A 20175-nucleotide genomic window follows, 5' to 3' on the forward strand; every position below is an offset into this window, starting at 1 on the left:
TTCCTCCAAGGGTAAAGTAATATGAAGTGGTGGATTTCCTTGTGTCTTTGTCACCTGCAAAGTCAAAGTCTACAAAACCCACCAAATCAAGTGTATTATGCCTTTTACAGAAATTTAAACCAACATTCAGAGTACCATTAATATACCTTAACACTCCCTTTAAGGCAGTCTAATGCTCACTGCCTGGATTTGCCATAAATCTGCTCAGTAAGGAAATGGAATAGGACAGGTCTGGTCTAGTACTGATCATCCCATACATCACAGATCCAACAACATTTGCATAGGGAACAGATTCCATTTTGACTAAACAGTTTCAGTTTTAGTGCATTGGCTCTTGTTTAACACAACATGGTTTGCAAGAGGCATAGACACTGGTTTTGAATCAGCCATACCAAACTTAGACACTAATTTTTCTAAGTATGATTTCTGCCTAATGATTAGTTCATGTTTACTCCTGTTCCTGGTAATGTCCATTCCTAGGATTCTTTTTGTATTTCCTAGATCCTTCATGTCAAATTCTAACTTAAGCTTTCCCTTTAACTCATGAATTTCAGCCTTAGACTCACTCACGAGCAACATATCATCCACATATAATAAGAGATACACAGGCAGATTCTGATTCAAATTAAAATAAAAACAGTTGTCATATCTACTCCTAGTGTACCCTATGCTTACAATGAAATTGTCAAACCTCTTATATCACTGTCTTGGGGACTGTTTCAGTCCATACAGTGATTTGTGCAAGATGCACACATAGTCAGGTTTTTTTAGGGTCAATAAAACCTAAAGGTTGGCTCATGTAAATATCCTCTTCTAAGTTACCATGCAGGAAGGCAATGGTAACATCCATCTGTTCTAGCTCTAGGTTATAATGGGCAACAATGGAGAGCATTAACCTAATGGTTTTATACTTGACTATAGGGGAAAAGACTTCATTGAAGTCTATTCCCTCCCGTTGGGTGTAACCCTTAGCTACTAGCCTAGCCTAGCCTTGTACCTAAGAGGATAAGTAGCTAAAATTCCCTCTTTAATCTTATACAACCATCTACATTTTATTAGTTTCTGGTCCTTGGGTTTGGGAACCAAGGACCAGGTTCTATTTACCTCAAGAGACCTCATTTTCTCTTCCATTGCTTGCCTCCATTTTTCCCTTTCCTTGGATTTCATTGCTTCTTCATATGAATCTGGTTCTGTTCTTTGAATCCCTGTACCTACAAGCAAAGCAGTATATATCAGTTCAGCATAAGAATATCTGGCAGGAGGTCTTACCTCTCTTCTTATTCTATCTCTGGCAAGTTGATAGTGTTCCAGTTGGGCATGCTGAGGCTTTGGGGCATCTGCTCCAGCTTCTTCACTATCAGATCCAGGATCCTCTGGTTCTGGTTGGTTTTCTAGTGCTTGTTCCTCTTCAGATTGAGGTGGTTCAGCCTGTTGACCCACAGGCTCCACCTCAATTATTGTAATCTCAGATGGATTCTTTGTATGTTTAGATAAAGTGTGGTTAACAGTGTTCTGTCCTGTGGTTTTACAAGGGAACACCCCTTCATTAAAGACTACATCCCTAGAAATAATGATTTTTACCCCTGGTGAATATCTGTCCCAGAGTCTATACCCCTTGGTACCATCTTGATATCCTAGGAACACACACTTGGTGGACCTAGGCTCTAACTTTCCCCCCACAGTATGTGCATAGGCAGCACACCCAAAAATTCTCAAATGACTTAAATCAGGCTTTCTCCCAGACCACACTTCTTCAGGACATTTAAAGTTTATTGCAGTAGAGGGGCTCCTATTTATCAGATAAGCTATAGTGGACAAGACCTCTCCCTAGAAGGTATTAGGTAAACCTGAAGTGAACAGCAAGCATTTAACTTTTTCCAGGAGAGTCATATTCATCCTCTTAGCTACTCCATTCTGCTGAGGGGTTTTTCTCACTGCTCTATGTCTTAGGATTCCTTGCTCACTACAAAACTTATCAAATTTAGTGTTACAATACTCTAATCCATTGTCAGTCCTTAGAGTTTTTACCTTTCTGTCTATTTGGTTCTCCACTAGGGCTTTCCACTCTTGAAACTTAGACAGGGCCTGGTCCTTAGTTCTAAGGGTGTATATCCACACTTTCCTACTAAAATCATCTACAGTGGACATAAAGTAACTACTGCCCCCATATGTCTGAATGTATGTAGTCTAAGCATCCTTTGGCCAGGTGTATGCCCTTTGGGAAACTGACTCTGTGCTGTTTTCCTAAAATACAGTTCTCACAGAACTCTAAGGTTGATACAGTATCCTTTCCTAACATGCCCTGGTTACTTAGGATATCTAATCCCCTCTGGCTCATATGTCCCATCCTAAGGTGTCATCTTTCAGTTACTGACATATTTGAGGTGACTAGGGTTGAACTTAGACAATCAGGATAATATTCTCCATATAGGATGTATAACCCATTCCTTTTTTCTCCTTTCAGGATAAGATTCTGGATTTTATACACATTCAGCCACCCATTTTCGGCTCTATAACAACACTCTTCCTCATCTAAGGTTCCTAAGGATATGAGGTTCCTTTTGAGTTCTAGAATGTACCTAACATGGGTGATTTTATTAGTTTCCCACTACAGAGTCTAAGGCTTATGCTACCTTTACCTTTAACCCTACAGGTATTGTTATTCCCCATGAAAACAGTTTCCCTATCATATTCCTCAAAGTCTTAAAACCAGTCCCTATTGGGGCTCATATGGAATGAGCACCCAGAGTCTAACACCAACTCTTTTATATTGTCAGAAACAGAGACAGTAAGCACCTCTGTTTCTTCAACTGAGTGTTTGGTTGAGGCTAGGTTACTCTCTGTGTTTCCCTGTTTTTGTTTTTTAAGCCATTCAAAGCAATTCTTCTTCAGATGACCAGTTTTATTACAGAAGAAGCATTTTTTAGACTTTGCCTTATGCTTATTGTTCCATTTACCCTGTTTCTTGTTTTTGGACCCTTGGCTAGGTTGACTTCCTTTACCAGATTGAAAGGTGTCTGTTTTTCCCCTAACTAACAAGTTACTCCCATTTCATTTTTGGACCTTTAACTTAAGTTCTCTAGCCTTAAGACCAGCCACAATCAATTCAACACAAGGGACAGTACCGGAGTACTGAAGTGCATTCTTAACTACAAGATAATCCTCAGTAATGGAGTTTAGCAATATCATGGCTAAACTAGTTTCTCCTAATTCCTGATCTGTGCCCTTTAAAATTAAGGTCATTTTGAGGAATTCATCTAGGTTCTCCTCTATTGTCTTGTTATTGTCCATTTTATATGAAAAAAGAGCACCCTTAAGAAATGCTAAATTTGGTCCAGATTGAAGAGCATACAAAGTTTCGAGTTTACCCCATAACCCCAGAGGGGTTTCGATTCCATCAACCTTCCTTAGTACGCTGTCTGAGAGGTTCATCACTCTCAGATTGTAGGCTTCTTCGTCAATCTCCTCCTTCTTCAATTTCTCCTCGGGCCATTTCTTTGGATCCTTCTCCAGTGCAAGACCGACTTTATTGTGTGAAAGCAGAGATTTATTTCTTCTTCCAGCTCCCGAAATCGATTTCCCATCGTATTAGGAGATCTCCTACGGTAGCACCTCATCGTACTGGAACGGTAGGGTAGGATAGTCTAAGGTGAAGTGGTGTTGTTATACCAGAGGTCGCAAGTACTACCAGGCGTTTTTAAGGGGTTATTGGTTTCCAGCCGAGATACCCTTAAACTTGGGAGATAGGATGGAAGTGAACAGTACTGGCATAGCCTAGGGAGAGCGGTTCCGGGTACCCTGCATTTTCCGGGGGAACCAGAACGGAACGCATAGTGCAGGTTCCTAAAAAAAGGAACCGGAATCGGAACCGCACATTGCAAGTTTTCAGTTCAAGGAACGGAACCTAAAATGCAAGTTCGGTTCCTTTCAGGGTACCTGTAAAAATCAATTACCCCCCTATTAGTTTAAAAAATAACAAAAAAACACAGAAAAGTAGACAAACAGAGAGAAGACGGCAGAGTCGCAGAGGCCAGAGAGATGGGAAAGAGGAGAATTTGTCAATTTGAGATACCCTAATCGAATTGGGCATTTTGCTTTGCTTGTAAATGTAAAATTACAAAGATACACCATTCTTTATACTAATTTCTAACATTGCCAGGGGTCTATTTGATAAGTTAATAAATTATTAATGTTTATAAATTTTAATTTGTTATAATTGGTCAATTGGTATTTAAATACCAAATAATTTAGTAAATTATATTAGAAACTAGTAAGTTATAATTAAATAAGTGACATACTACAATGTAATTGTAATGTTATAATTAATTAAGTGATTCATATTACAATGTAAATTGTAAGTTTAATGAATTAAATTGTTAATCATTTAATTAAGTATTGTAATATTGTTTATAATAAAATGTTATAATTAATTAAATAATCATACCATAAATTTATAATATATGTTATAATATAAAATTATAAATTTGAATAAGTATTGTGTAAATTAGTAAATACAATGTTTATATATAATGTCATAATCAATTAAGAATTATTTAATTATATAAGTTATATTAATTATATGATCATACTATAATAGTAAATGTATGTTATATGAATAAGTAATCATACTATAAATCTATATATTTAATTTATAATTAATAATTTCAAATCATTTAATTAATATACTAATGTTTATAATGAAATGTTAAATTGATAAGTATCATATTACAAATATATAAAGTAATGTTATAATAATTAAATTTTTAATCGTTAATAAGTAATGTAATAGTATAGTAAATTACTATGTTTAAATGTATGTATAATCATAACTAATTAAGTAATTATATAATCATTTAACTATATAATGCTATAATTAAGTAAGTGATCATAATATAATGTAATATAAAAATTATAATTTAATTGAGTAATTATTTAACTATAATGTAATGCTTAATTAATGTTATATGAATGTTATAAGGTAATGTTATAATCAATTAAATTTCTTTCATTTAATTAAGTATTGTGTAATGTTATGTAGTAAATTAGTAATTACTAATGTTTAAACAATATATCATAACTCATAATCAGTTAAATAATCATTTAATTAGAATGTTATATTAATATATGATCATACTATATAGTATAATGTAACGTTAATGAATCAAGTAATCATACTATAAATTATAATTAAATTATAATTAATAAATTCAAATCATTGATTAATATACTAATGTTTATAATGGAATGTTATAATTGATTAAGTAATCATATTATAAATATATAAGGTAATGTTATAATAATTAATTTTTAATCGTTTAATTAAGTAATGTAATAAATAGTAAATTAGTATATTACTAATGTTTATAATGTAATGTTATAAATTCATAACTAATTATGTAATTATGTAATCATTAACTATGTAATGCTATAATTAAGTAAGTGATCATAATATATAAGTAATATATAATATTATAATTTAGTTGAGTAATTATTTAACTATAATGTAATGCTTAATTAATGTTTATAATGAAATATTTATAAGGTAATGTTATAATTAATTAAATTTCTTATCATTTAATTAATATTGTGCTAATGTTTATGTAGTAAATTAGTAATTACTAATGTTAAAACATAATATCATAATCATAATCAAAAGTAATCATTAATTATGTAGTTATATTAATTATAGATCTATTATAATAGTATAATGTAATGTTATAATGAATTAAGTAATCCATACTATAATCTATAATTTAATATATAATTAATTAAATTTCAAATCATTGATTAATACTAATGTTTATAATGGAATGTTATATTGATAAGTAATCATATTATAAATATATAAGGTAATGTTATAATTAATTAAATTTTAAATCATTTAATTAAGTAATGTAATAATATAGTAAATTAATAATTACTAATGTTTATAATGTAATGTTATAAATTCATAACTAATATTGTAATTATGTAATTAGTAATCATTTAACTATATAATGCTATAATTAAGTAAGTGATCATAATATATAAAGTATATAATATATTATTTTTAATTGAGTAATTATAACTATATGTAATGCTTAATTAATGTTTATAATGAAATGTTTATAAGGTAATGTTATAATAATAAAATTATATCATCTAATTAAGTATTATGCTAATGTTTATGTAGTAAATTAGTAATTACTAATATTATAATATAATGACATAATTAATTAAGTAATTATTTAATTATGTAATGTTATAATTAATTATATAATCATACTATAATGTAATGTTATATTGAATTAACTATTAGTAATTATACTATAAATTTTAATGTATATTATAATTAATTAAATTTTTAATCATTTAATTAAGTTTGTACTTATGTTTATAATAAAATGTTATAATTGATTAAGTAATATACTATAAATTATAACGTAATGTTATAATTAATTAAATTTCTAATTATAAGTCAATTAATTAACTATTAATTATATATAACTTATAAGCAATTAATTAGTAGTAATCAATTAAGTAATGTATAATTAATTATAATATAAATAATTAAGTAATGTTATAAAATTTAATTAATAAGTAATCATTTAACTATAATGTAATGTTATAATTGATTAGATGATATTTAATATAATTAATTATTAATATTATCAATTTATCAATATATAATTAATACTAATTTTTATAGATATACTTAGAACTTGATAATTGAAGTAATAACTAAATATATTATTACTCAATCAAATTACTATTTTATTCAAAAATAATTCTTTTAATAACATTAAAAATGTAAAACACTTTTAATTGGATCATAATTCAATTATTCACTTAATTGATCAAACTTATATTAATGTATTTAAATATTAAGCTTTAATATGATGTAATTTATATGTAATAAGTATAATTGTATTCGATATTTATTAATTAGGTTATTCTAAAAATTTAACTTTTTCTATTTTAAATTTTTTTATATGTAAAATAATAGAAACTCCCCCATTATTTACATTTCACAAATATTTCATTATAGTCCAGGTTCCAAAATAGGTTCTAAACAGGTTCAAAAACAGGTTCCAAATAGGGTTCCAAACAGGTTCAAAACGGTTCCAAAACAGGTTCCAAAACAGGTTCCAAACCGGGTACCCCCTACAGGTTTCAAACAGGGTACCCTTTTTACAGGTTCCGGTTCCTCCACATGCAAGAACCAGAACCGGAACCGCACAGTAGCGGTTCCAAAAAATTGGAACCGGAACCTACCCGCACAGTGCAGGTTCTAGGTAGGTTCTGGTTCCGATTCCCGTTCTTACCCCTGGTTCCGGTTCTACCGGCTACCCGTGCTCACCCCTAGTACAGCCCCTAGGCAATAACCAAGATTTCTCTCCCTGACTCGTGTTTGTGATCTAATCTCACGAATTAACCCCAAGACTCAGCAAGATTTGAAGTCCTAAAGCTCTAGGAACCTTTAAATCGAAAAACCCCCAAAATCTGACAAACCCTAATTTTTGAATTCGTCAAGAATTAATCGATTTCTAAACCTAGATACACCTTAGAACTTTGGCTCTGATACCACTGTTATGTAATCAACCAAGAAACAATCACAAACCATAAAGAAAAACAAGAAAAAAACACAACCAATCAACACTGGATTTTACCATGGTTCACTTACCCTATTTGAGCAAGCTACATCCACGTTGAACTCCGGAAAAGGGAGTTCACTGCACTATGATGATTGAACAATCGCTTACAGTCACGATAACAAGAATACGCCCAAAACCCTAAATCAAACAACTCTGATTCAAACCCGTAATCTGCCCTAGGAATACTCTAACCTGGAAATTCCTATACCAAGAACACAGAAGTTCTTCCCTTGACTGATTAACCCAAAATCACTCAAGATACCCACATATTACAAGTGAGATCAGACACAGAAAATTAAGAACCCTAACAGATTGCAGAACACGAAAAACAGGCTCTCTCTCTTGCGTTTGATCTGCCGTTTGCGCGAAGATTCAATCCTTTTATAGTGTTGACTTGTGGCTTGTTTTCATCCGTTAGATTTTCTCTGAATCAGCAGTCAGGATCATCTTGGAGCTGTCTCAAAACGACATCGTTCCACTAATACTCAGTACGACGTCGTTTCAGCATTCACTCACAACAATTTATTACATTATCCTTGAATGTTTTGCATATATATACATAATTCTCAAATATAATATAATAAAATTTTCATATAAGATATAAAGACTAACTACTAATCTATGAAGCGAACTATTAATGAATAGAGTTTGATTGATACATTCAAATTTTTTCACCCTTGGATAGCTCAAGTGATAAGATGAATGTTGAGATGTGTGGTTAAAGCATAAGGTCTCAAATTCAAATCCTTTTGACTCCCAAGATTTAAGTAAGGGTCATGACGATGGGTTTTTGCGTTAATCTCTTCTAAAGATTAATCGAGATGCATACGTATAAGCTGGTTCAAAACACTTTAGTTACGAACAAAAAAACAGTGTCTCTTTGTTTGCCTTTTAATTTGAACATTAAAATTTTAAATAGGAGTAGACATGCCTATATTAAAATTTTTGAGACAGTTAGGGAAGATTAGTACACTTGTCTTATAGCCAATGTCCACGCCACACGATAAAAAGTTTATTATATAAATATATATTTATGAATCTTTCAATCTTTTTACCTACTCATTTGTGATGTTTTAAATTAGATAATACTATTAGATTCTCTTTAAAAAAAATACTTGTGAGATATGTTAGATATTCCAAAATATTAGTAAATTAATTAATTTAAATAAAATATTGTGTTGAACTTTGATTATTGAACAATACTATAGATAAGGCTTACACAGTTACACTGTTAACTTGCATCCTTATTTCAGGAAATTGCTTGAATTTTGGTCAGCAAAATGTTTTATTGTAGGTCGTACTGAAATGTCGTTCATTTGAATATTTTTATAAATTTAATTTATCAAACAAATTATTAATAATAAATTTCAAATGCTTCAAACTTACTCATAGATTCCAGTAGTACTCAGAAAAAAAAATTAAAATATTACCACGTGGCTCGAAATTATTTAGTCCCTTACTCTCTTTCTATTAACACCTTTGCTTTTCTTATACTCTATTTCAGTTTTAAATTCTGCAAATTTCGTTTTAGAAAAAAAAAAAAAACAATATATAAAATATATATATATATATATATATGCACGAAATATATTTTTTATATAAAACATTAAATCTATCACGAATATAATATTGAAATATACAAATTCAATGTTTGAATCAATAGCACATCTGGGCTTGGGCTTAGAACAGACAAAAATATGATGAAGAGAAAGGAGGTGTTCTTAGTATTTTGTGGGGTGTATTTAGGATCTCTCCCCTATTGAACTCCCATATACACATCTAATAGACTTACAATTTCAAGAAAATAGAAAATTTTAACCTTTTCATGAAAAATATTTATTAAAAAAAAAATCGGTTAATATAAATTAAAGATTTAAATTTGACCTTTTTTTTTTAAATTAGAAACAGATTTTTGATTGAAGAGAAAAAAAAAACTAGTGGATCTATTGACATCCCACTAATGGACCAAAGAGCTATAATGATAATAATTTATAACGATAAATTTATCCCTATATTAAATTATTAAAATTAACATTAATTTTCTATCGTACACAAATACTTTTGATATCCCACTATTATCTCATAAACGCAATTATTTTTTTTATTCAAATCATTCTTAGAACAAAAAAAATAGTTTAATGGAGGAAGAAGATTTGTAATAGGAATACATCAGGCTACAAGTTATAAAACTGTAAGTTTTTAGTTTCTTCACATATAAATTTTTTCTTCAAAGTATCTGAACCATTTTAATCTATGTGGCTTTTTTTTTTTTTTTTTTTTTTGGTCTTACTTAACTATATTTATGGGAGAGCCAATAATTCAAGTTAGGAGGGGCAAAATTGAAAAATTAATGTCTCCGTTTGGTTAGTTATTTAGAATAGCATTCTATAGTAAATTGCATTTTTGGAAAGTAGGATAGAATTCTAAGAAGGTTTTTGTACATTTACGAATAGCATTTTCTAAAAATATTTAAATCATTTTTAACCTCATAGGTTTGTTAATTTAACTAAACACCCCCGACAATAAAAGTTATAAATTAACAAAAACATCTCCACCCACCCACATAATATCGGCAGCCAGCCATCACCGCCGAAGGGTGACTGAAATGGTGCATGACTGGTTGGATTTGACCAATCGTGCACTGATCTGCCCTGAAAATGTTAGATCTACGGCCACAGATCAGGCCATTGACGACCAAACAATAGCTAAGATATTTGGCCGTTAACAACAGACATGATATGGCCATAGTTTGGCCGTTGTTTGGCCATCAACGACTGCCAAGATATGACCGTCGTCAACAACTAGATCTTTGACCGTAGAACTAGCCGTTTTTTTGCCAAATCTATAGTGGATCTTGCCGAAAATGGATAGATAGGCGCACGACTGGCCAGATCCAGCTGGTTGTATGTCGTTGCGGCGTCGACAATGGTTGCTGGCGAGTGATACTACTTGGGGGGATGGGAGTGTTTTTGTTAATTTTAAAACTTTTATTGAGAAAGGTAATTGTTAATATTTTAAGTTGAAAAGAATAGAATTGGATTTTGAAGAATATTAAAAACAATTGCATTTTTGGTTTTTAGGATAGAATAGTGGGAGAAGAGTGTGTCAAACGGACCCTATAGTTTATTTTATTTTCATAATCATAGTTTTAATATTTATTAATAATATTTTTTGTTCAATACAATTATAATTTTCCTAACCTAAGGAAACCCATAAAAAAATCCTAAAATTTTTAGAGGTAAGTTAAATTAAAAAAATAAAAAAACTGAATAGAATATGATTCATATGGTAATAATGTACAACTTCATTTATATTGTTTTTGGGTTACTTATTGGATTGGGGAATTCCATTTGTATATGATAGGTCTTGTTTATAATCTAAAAATTTATTTGGTTTGCTTTTAAAGTTAATTATTGGATTGGGTAAAACTTTTTTAAAATATGTTTTTGTGTCTCATTATTTGAGGGGCTAGTTTTAGTTATATAGACATTGTGGGACTAACTATAAAATATTATTTTATTTTATTTTTAATCGCATGGAGGGTACATTGGCCCCGCCATGGACTGTATTATATTCTTGAGATTATTTGTAAATATTTTTATTTTATTTTTAGTTTAAAATTTTTAACTTTCAATTTAATTAGCTAAAATTTTATTTTAGGAATAACGACGATTGACAATATATGGTATAAGTGAAAGGAATGAAATGTTAATTCTTTTAAAATTATAATAAAAAAATGGAATAAGAGAATTTGTGGAATTTTTTTTTAATATTAGAAAATAATTATTTTCTATCAACCAAACAAAATCTAAGTGACACTAAAAACTACTTTTCAAGTAATGTAAATAATTAAAGGTGTGCTCATAAACATTTATTATAAATAATAATGTAGTGTTTATCTTAACCGGTAATGTTATCGAATCAATTCAATTCTATAAAAAATTAAATAAGTAAATAAATAAATGGGGTGTTGCCTCACAGCCTTAATAAAGTAGCATTTCCCCTTTAATTAAATACAAAAAATTTAAAAATAATCTCATAAAATAAACAAAAGCTACCATGAAGAATGAAATGAGCTTTGGATTCCCCTAATGAACTATAACTTTAGCTCGCCTCCACAAATCTAGTCGTACACTTGGAACTAGTCAAGCTGAGGATTCAATAAACAAAATCAAAAAAGCCCCTTTTTAAGGGTAAAATTGAAATTTAACATTTTCTTATTTGTTTAGTAGATAAGACTTTCGTCTAATTTCTTTCCATTTTTACACTTTATACTCTAACAAGGAAAGCCACTCTGGCGCACAAGTAAAAACATTTATTATTCCTTCACAAAACCTTATATAATTAGTTGATTTATTTGTTAGTTTAAATAAATTTAACAATTAATTTTTAACGCTAATTTAGAGAATAATTAAAAAAATATTTTTTTGTACTTGAGTGGTGCCCGTCCCATGCTAACGTTAAGAGTCGCTAGAGTGAATGCATAAAAGTTGTGTTGGGTAAAAATGAATAAAAAGTTTTATCTAGTAGACCAATAAAAAAGTAAATTAACCACTATTGGGTGGTCCAACAGTCAATTATGATTTTTGGATGTATTTTTCAAGAGGTCCTAAATTATTAATAGGGGTGGTTACTAAGGGGATTTATCCAACTGTCAATTTATGGGCAAAACGTAAATATTAATTATGCAAATCCATTTATTTATTAAAATTAGTTAAAAGTTTGATGTTATAGCATAGGAAGTTAGGACTAATTTTAAACTTGAAAATTTTGACAAATCATTGAAACGGAAATAAAATATGCTTAACACTTCTAAGTTCTAACTATTTATAAATGTTTGGAGAATGACATTTTTTAATTATTACTTTATATTAGTTTATTGATGAATTTCACACTTTCACCTTCTAATACCTTAACTAAATAGTGGATTAAAATTTTAGTAAATTAATTAATTATATTTTAACCATAGAATCACATCTTACAGAGAATATTATCACTTTATTCTGTAGATTAGTTTATATACCTTCATACATTAATACAATGAATTCCAACATTTTTTTTTAAACTTTGAGGAAAAGTTCAACATTTCCACTTGTTGATTATTAAGATTCATTGCCATGATTATATAAATTGATCTTAGACTAGTTTGGAGTTGTTGTAGCTTCTCACTTAGTTATTTATAAGTAATTTTTAGAAATAATCAATTTTATATAAAATCTACGATCATTTTATTTTAGTTAAAATTCAAGATTACTTTTATATGAGCAAAAAACCGTATTGGGTTATGGCTGAACCCAATCGCAGTTGGCTCTATGCCATGGCCCACAAACAGTCGGCTCTATGTCATGACCCAACTCTAGTTGGTTCTACACCTAAGTCCATCCCTTAGAAGGTTCAATCTACGAGGTGGCCTATTTTATAAGCTAGTCCACTCTATGAGTCGGCCCACTACACGTGTTGGACTACTCTATGACTTGGGACGATCTGGTTTGCTTAACAAGTAGAGTCGCTTTATGGGTTGGACTATCATAGCTTCAGCCCATCAATTGCACGACCTGTCGTTGACTTTACGGATTGGACCTCATGATTGAGTCACAACTAGACTATGGGTCTTGAACCACGTAGCGCAATACTCCCAGAGGGGGGGGGGGAGGGGAGGGGGAGGAGGAGGAGGAGAAGGGGAGAGGAGGGAAGTGGGGAGGGATTGGTTGGTTATATACCTTTACTAGGTCAATAGATGTAGAGGCAACCTAACTCCTCAACGGGACTCCAAATCCTATGGAAGCTCTAATCACTCTAACTTGCTATAAATACCGAGGTTAACCCTCTCAGAAAGGACATGAGAACTTACTCTGAAATCCTCTCTCTCACTCTCTTATTCTTTCTCTCTCATAAACCACCACTCCAAACAATAGAGTCAAGTTTTGACCACTCTACGTCGATAGTGATACCTTAGCTTCACGATCACAGTGAACCTTATAACACTATCTCATTCTTTATCCCATTGAATACTTATCATAATCATATTGACTTGAACGTCAAAATGTCTACGGCTGACACCATACCACTGTCAAGAACTTTGTGTTCACCCTTTTGTGTCTCTATTCATACGTCTACAAGGTTTTCAATGGCCTGTTCCTCATAGTATCATCCTTATAGGATTATCCTTATAGGATCATCTTCACAAACATCTATGGTAGATTTCGACCTTCAACAACTTTTGTTTTAAGACAATGAATATTGGTATGTGTAAGATGACTAAAATAGTTTTTCATATAATAACTAATAAATAGTTTATTTTTAAAATATATTAATAATAATAAATTTTCAAAATAAAAAACTTTAAATTATAATAAAATAAAAAACTTTTTAACTACATCGCCGGCATACCTAAAATCACCGTTAAAGACACAACCAACACTAAATTTGGATGTAGCAAACCGAGAAAACATGACCGAATCTCTTTGGACCTGCTTAATAATGACATTGGATTCTTGTTTATTGCACATAATCCCTTTTAATTTATTAAAATAAATAATACATACTGTAATCTGAATACAACTTAATTATAAAAATCCAATATACTTGAATACGGTACAACAAAATCCACGAATTTATCCTAGTAAATATGTTTAGAAATAGAATTATTGTATTACCTACACAATAATCACCTTCAACTATTAAATCATCCCCTCAATTATTAATTGTACTTTCTTATTCACGAGAGCCAAACCAACTCTGTACGTATTAAATTTGTGTTCAGTATTAACTATTAAGTACCTAAATTGAACCAGAAGCCAGGTCAAAAGTCAAAACTCTACCAATCTCTGCCACACTTTACAAAAGTAGATATTTCTTCTCACGCCCCACAACAGTCACCAAATTAAAATTCCAACAGAAACCCGCCCAAATATTTTCAAAATATTTAATTTCCGCAACATGTTGCCAGTGCTGCACAAATTAAATACCCCTTTTTTAACAAAGAAAAAGCTAATCTGCAACACCAACTTTTTACCCATTTTTTTAATTTTAAAAAATGAAAAGCAAAAGTAAAAAATTAAATAAAGACAGGAATTAAAAAAAGAAGAGAAAAAGCCTAAACAGCCGCTGAACAATTTTTACAGGCAAATTACATCCACATTACAACACTCACCACTACATAAATTAAAATTAAATTAAGATTAAAGATTAATTAAAGCTAAAACATCAATTAGTAGAAACTAAACTAACACACTAAACAACCTAATCCTCTCTCTCTCTCTCTCTCTCTTTTCTTTTTTGAACTTTTGTTTTTTCTGTCAACCAGCCACCGGCGCCACTGCCGGCTTCACCTTCGGCGGCCGTCCTCTCCCTCTCGGCGGACCGGTTTTGTTAGTCGCAGCTGAAGGCGTGGCAGCGGGGGTTGTCTTGGCCTTCTTCGGAGGTCTCCCACGTGGCCTTACGCTCCCGGTTGGGCTCTTCTGTTTAGGTGGAGCTGGTGGAGCGAAGGGATCTCTTGACTTGGGTGGACGTCCACGTGGCCTGGGTGGGGAAATCACAGTGCCTGGTGGCAACGGAGCCTTCGGCTTCGGTGGACGGCCGCGTCCCCTCTTGGGCGGCGCGTTGGGGTCCGGCTTCATGTAGTTGTTCTTCACCATAACGAGCTGGCCGCTTCCTTTCATCTTGTTTAGGTGATGAGAGAGCAGTGTAGAGTGAGCCGCTGGCAGATCCGGGTATGTTGACTCCATTTGCTTCGAGATCGCCGCTTTAGACGAGCCGGTCTTCTCATTCAACGCCTCAATTGCAGCCATAATCATCTGATATAAACAAAATTATTCAAACAAAAATCTAGTTATTACCTGCACTTCTTCAAGAAAAAACACAATTATCTCAAAATGAAAATAATTTTTTTTGTAAATTTCTATACCTCCGGATATTGCGGGAGAGTAGATGGCTGTTGCTGCGGTTGTAAAATCGGCAGTTGCTGCTGCGGTGGAGGTGGGTTGAGGGAATCTTCGGTGGAAGCCATGAGTGTTTTGTGTGTGAGAGAGAGAGAGAGAGAGAGAGAGAGTTTTGTTTAGGGACTGTTTGGTGTGAGTTTGAAGAAGGGTAAAGTGTGGGGATTTAAAAGGTTGGTTTTTCTTGAGGTTTTGATTCGACGGAACAACGGCATGGGGATGAGGAGTGCTTGGGTCACTAATCCAACGGTTGGGGGATAATAGTTTGTGAAACGATCTGATGGTCGTTGTTAGTTTGAAGTATTTTCACCTGGATTGATGACGTGGGTTCGGACACCCATGGTATTTGCCGGTTTGGTCTTGATGATTTGACGGTTTTGGACATGTTTTTGAATTGATCCCTTATCTCTAGCGTTTCAAAGTTTATTTAGCAATGTTTACGTGTGAAGCAGCAGCGTTCGTTGTTTGTCGTGGCCTTTTCTTATTGGATGGCTTAGAAGAAGAGAGAATCATTGTTTTTGATTGACGGATAAGATGACGACACGTCGTGAAGCTCACGTGGGATATGCTTCATCTGATTTTCGAATTTAAGGACCCAGATCCAGCATCCAAGTGCGGAAATAGTGGGGCCCACACTTGGACCGTGTAAGGCTGTAAGCGGATGACGAAGAGCTATGATCGCGTGGGAATGAGGCTTACAACATTACCATGGAGGAGCGTGCAGAGGATACAAGAAATTGAATAGTTAGTCAGCTTGGAGTTGACTTTATCCAATAGTACGGTAGGCTTCATTGTACGCCATCATAGCTCTCTGCCTAAGATTCAAAGGTTTCCGACCGTACAATTATTTATATCTGGACGAATAGACGATGTTTTGTGGATAGACATGTATGGATCTGACCTGTTGCCCCCTCGTATTAAAAAAATAAATAAATGTTAATTAAATCCACTTGTAAATTTCAAAAAGGGCCTTTCAGAATTAGGTTCTTTTTCATTTTAAAGATATGAGCTCACTTTAAATGGAGGTCTATGGATAAATAAATAGCCGGTTATAGACTTTGATTTACAAAAATACCCTTATTCGTTACTTGCATGAGATATTGATATGTAGGAATGTGAAATTAGAAATGTGTTTTACTAATAAATTAAAAAAATAATTTAATTTTTAAAACACACAAAATCAATAAAATTTTAACTTCACGAGAAAATTTCAAGTATTAAATACTTTGACGTGATTTTAATAACAATGAATATAATATGAGTTTTACCGAATATTAAATAAGTTTATGCATCCACAATCTAATCGAATTACTTAAAATCAATGATCATCTCTATGACCATGATGAATTTCATAATGAGTAAACCATTTTCAATTAAGTATATAAATTAATCAATATGATTTATATAAATTAGCAACTAATTAATCAATACAAAATCGTATTAGAGGATTCTCAACATTGGGTTGGATGAGACAAAGGAAAAAGGGGTATTTTTGTAAATCAAATATTAAACAAACTTGAACGATAACATCTAGAAGAGATGTTCAACTATAATCTTATATTTAAAGTTGGGTAAAAACAAAAGCAAAAGAAAAAAAATAATTTCGAAGTTATTTTTAACGATTTAATTTATATATCTATATAACCCTGAGGTGCACCTTCTTTATTAATGACCATTTAAACTCCACATAAGATCCCACTTAAGATGTCACATAGGAGTTCTATAATTATTACAAGTGTCTATAATTAATATGTTAGGATGTGATTGGTTAATAGTTAGTGGATGTAATTGAAAGTTAAATGAACCATTCAACTTCAAATTAAAAGTGAAAATATTTATAGGCTTGTTTGGCTTATTATTTTTATCCATATTCCTAATCCTATTCTCCAAATAATGTTTGGCATATTATTCCAGAAATATTATCCTATTTTTTAATTACTTTTAGACTCCATAAGGTTATTAATTTCATCAAATACACCCTGAAAAAAAGTTTAAAAATTATCAAAAACACCCCTGCGACCCATATTTGCCAGATTCCGGCAACCACCGTCGGTGGTAGGTGGAATCTATACAACGGCCTACCTGCCGACCAGAAATGGCCGAAAGTTCACCGATCTAGCCTTTTTCAGCCAGATCCACCATGGATCTGGCTGAAAAAGGCCAGATCTGGCCGTGAAGATGGCTGTCGTTTTGGCCTTTTTCGGCCGTCGCGATCACAACAGGCCATAGATCTTACCTTTTCTGGCCAGATCCGTGGTGGATCTGGTCGGAAAAGGCCATAACGACGCGTTATGACATAGATCTGATCGGTCTGTGTCGTAACACGATTTTTCGATCAGATTCCTGCGGTGGTGGCCGGAATCTGGCGCTGCAGGTGGTGGGGGTGTTTTTGTCATCCTATATATTAGGGTATTTAATTAAATTAGCAAACCTATGGGCTTTTTCATAAATTTTTAAATTTTACCTCGTAATACTCTCCTATCCAACTATCTAATATTATTCCCAAAATCCCATCCAAAATAATAAACAAATGCACCCTATATATCTATATCACATTCTCATTAATACTAATACTTCACCTCCCAAATTTTAATCATAAAGAATTGTATTCAATTAATATATCTATATAATCCTGAGGTCCACCTTCTTTATTAATGACTATTTGAACTTCACATAAGATTCCATGTAAGATGCCACCTAGGATCTTAGGAGTTCTATAATTATTACAAGTATCTGTAATTAATGTGTTAGGATGTGATTGGTTGATGGTTAGTGGATGTAATTGAAAGTTAAATGAACCATTCAACTTCAAATTAAAAGTAAAAATATTTATATATCTATATCACATTCTCATTAATACTAACTCTTGACCTCCCAAACTCTAATCATAAAGAATTGTATTCAATTAATGACATATTAATAAAATAGTGATTTTATTTTATTGGATATACCAAAGGTTTAATTCCTCCACATTCGACTCTTAGATGCAAACACTTTATGAATATGTGAAATATATCGGTAGGATTCCAGTTGCAACTCTAAAATTGCTATTTATTAGTATTAATAGCTCATATTGGACATTCAAATGTCTAATTAAAAGATATATAGATTCATATTAATCCATTCACATTTATCTAAATATTAATAACAATTATATAATCACATCTCAAAGGTCTTAAGAAAACTTTGTTTATATATATATATATATATGTTTGTTCCCTCACTTCACTTAAATTTAAACTATTGATATTGTCATTATTTCTGTTATTCAAGATTTAATATATTATTGGAATTGTTTTTGACTTTTTATTGTTGATATGTTCCTTTCTAATGTTTTCTCTCTATCTTAATTTACGACTACGCACAGCTCTATATCCAAAGCAAATACTTGGTTTCAGGTAACGTAGCCTCATCTAAAAGGGTTTTCTTTCTCTAATATTAGAAGGGTTTTATAGTTATATTGACTGAATCAGTATGCAGTTTTATGAGTCTCAAAGTTCACTGTGATACTTCATAAATTCAAGAACTTAAGTTTTTAACTGAAAGGTATTTTTTTTTTTTAAGTTAAGTAACGAGGAAGTAGCTTTATGGTATAAGGGGTTCAATTGTTTTCTTCAGTTGGGTTAAATGCTCTCAAAGTTGGTTGATTTCGAAATGCTACATCAAGGTGCATGAGCGGGAGAAAGCGAAGCAATCAATTGAAAACACTTCCAGCACTGAAGACATAAGGCAAAGGTATAATAATAATTAGCCGAGAATGCATATACAATAGACGAACTTAGAATCCGGGCATTTTTTGTTATATAATGATGATGTTTTTATTATACGGAACTGAAAGAATGGCGGAGTTCATAAAGCTACAAGACAAAGAAATGGAAGTGTTCGAGAAGAAGAGTCAGAAAGGAGGTATTCAAAATCAGCGATGAAAAGTTGGCAGGTTTTACGAAGAACAGTGTGACATCGAGAATGAATGCAGTGCGATGCTGAGCAGATTGATGGAGGAATACGCCCACATTCAGGATTCGTACCTTTTGAACGATGAATACTCTGAAATTGTGTTTGGGAAAGAAGAACATGGTTGTTAGATCATTTTTAGATTTTTTTAAGATAAAATAATGTCATTATTTAATATACAAATAATGCATTAGTTTTAGCAGAGTATTCTAAATTTAAATATAGAATACTCTGTATATATATTATCTAATGTATTAGATACTGAAATTGCCTGTAAATGATAAACTACAAATAAAAATTTAACATTTTAGTTGATTAGTAAAATGTTATTGAATTTTCAACTTGTAATTAAAATAAATCTTTACACCTACATTAAATATATATTTAAAATTTGTACAAATTTAATACTCAGTATTTGGTATATTATATTTTTATAATTTATTTCTTTAATTATCAATTCAATATAAAATTAACTTTAATATAAATAATTTAATGCCACACAAACAATTAATAATAATGTAAAAAATATATATATATATATATAAACATACCTACGCAATGCGCAGGCTTTGAAGCACACCCTTGCTATTGCTTGCCATGTAGGATTGCTGAAAATTCTATAATTGTAGTCACTTGCTGAACCATTCTGT

The 20175-nt window shown here is 31.6% G+C and overlaps 1 protein-coding gene across 1 annotated transcript; it reads right to left on the reverse strand.

The window, feature by feature from the left end:
- Positions 1 to 14708: 14708 nt before the first annotated feature.
- LOC116140072 (HMG-Y-related protein B-like) lies at positions 14709 to 15746 on the reverse strand. The gene is made up of 2 exons (XM_031425706.1): positions 15541 to 15746; positions 14709 to 15430 (listed from the first exon to the last, which is right to left on the reverse strand). The coding sequence occupies exons 1-2, from the start codon at positions 15640 to 15642 to the stop codon at positions 14933 to 14935; spliced, it is 600 nt and encodes a 199-aa protein (XP_031281566.1). The 5' UTR covers positions 15643 to 15746; the 3' UTR covers positions 14709 to 14932.
- Between the last annotated feature and the right edge of the window lie 4429 nt (positions 15747 to 20175).

The sequence above is a fragment of the Pistacia vera genome, unplaced genomic scaffold, assembly GCF_008641045.1.
Source record: "Pistacia vera cultivar Batoury unplaced genomic scaffold, PisVer_v2 Contig362, whole genome shotgun sequence".
NCBI classification, from domain to species: Eukaryota; Viridiplantae; Streptophyta; class Magnoliopsida; order Sapindales; family Anacardiaceae; genus Pistacia; species Pistacia vera.

Coding starts and splice junctions, on each gene's coding strand:
- LOC116140072 (XM_031425706.1), bottom strand. CDS start 15,642: ATGGCTTCCACCGAAGATTCCCTCAACCCACCTCCACCGCAGCAGCAA. Junction 15,431..15,540: donor CTCTCCCGCAATATCCGGAG/GTATAGAAATTT, acceptor TGTTTATATCAG/ATGATTATGGCTGCAATTGA.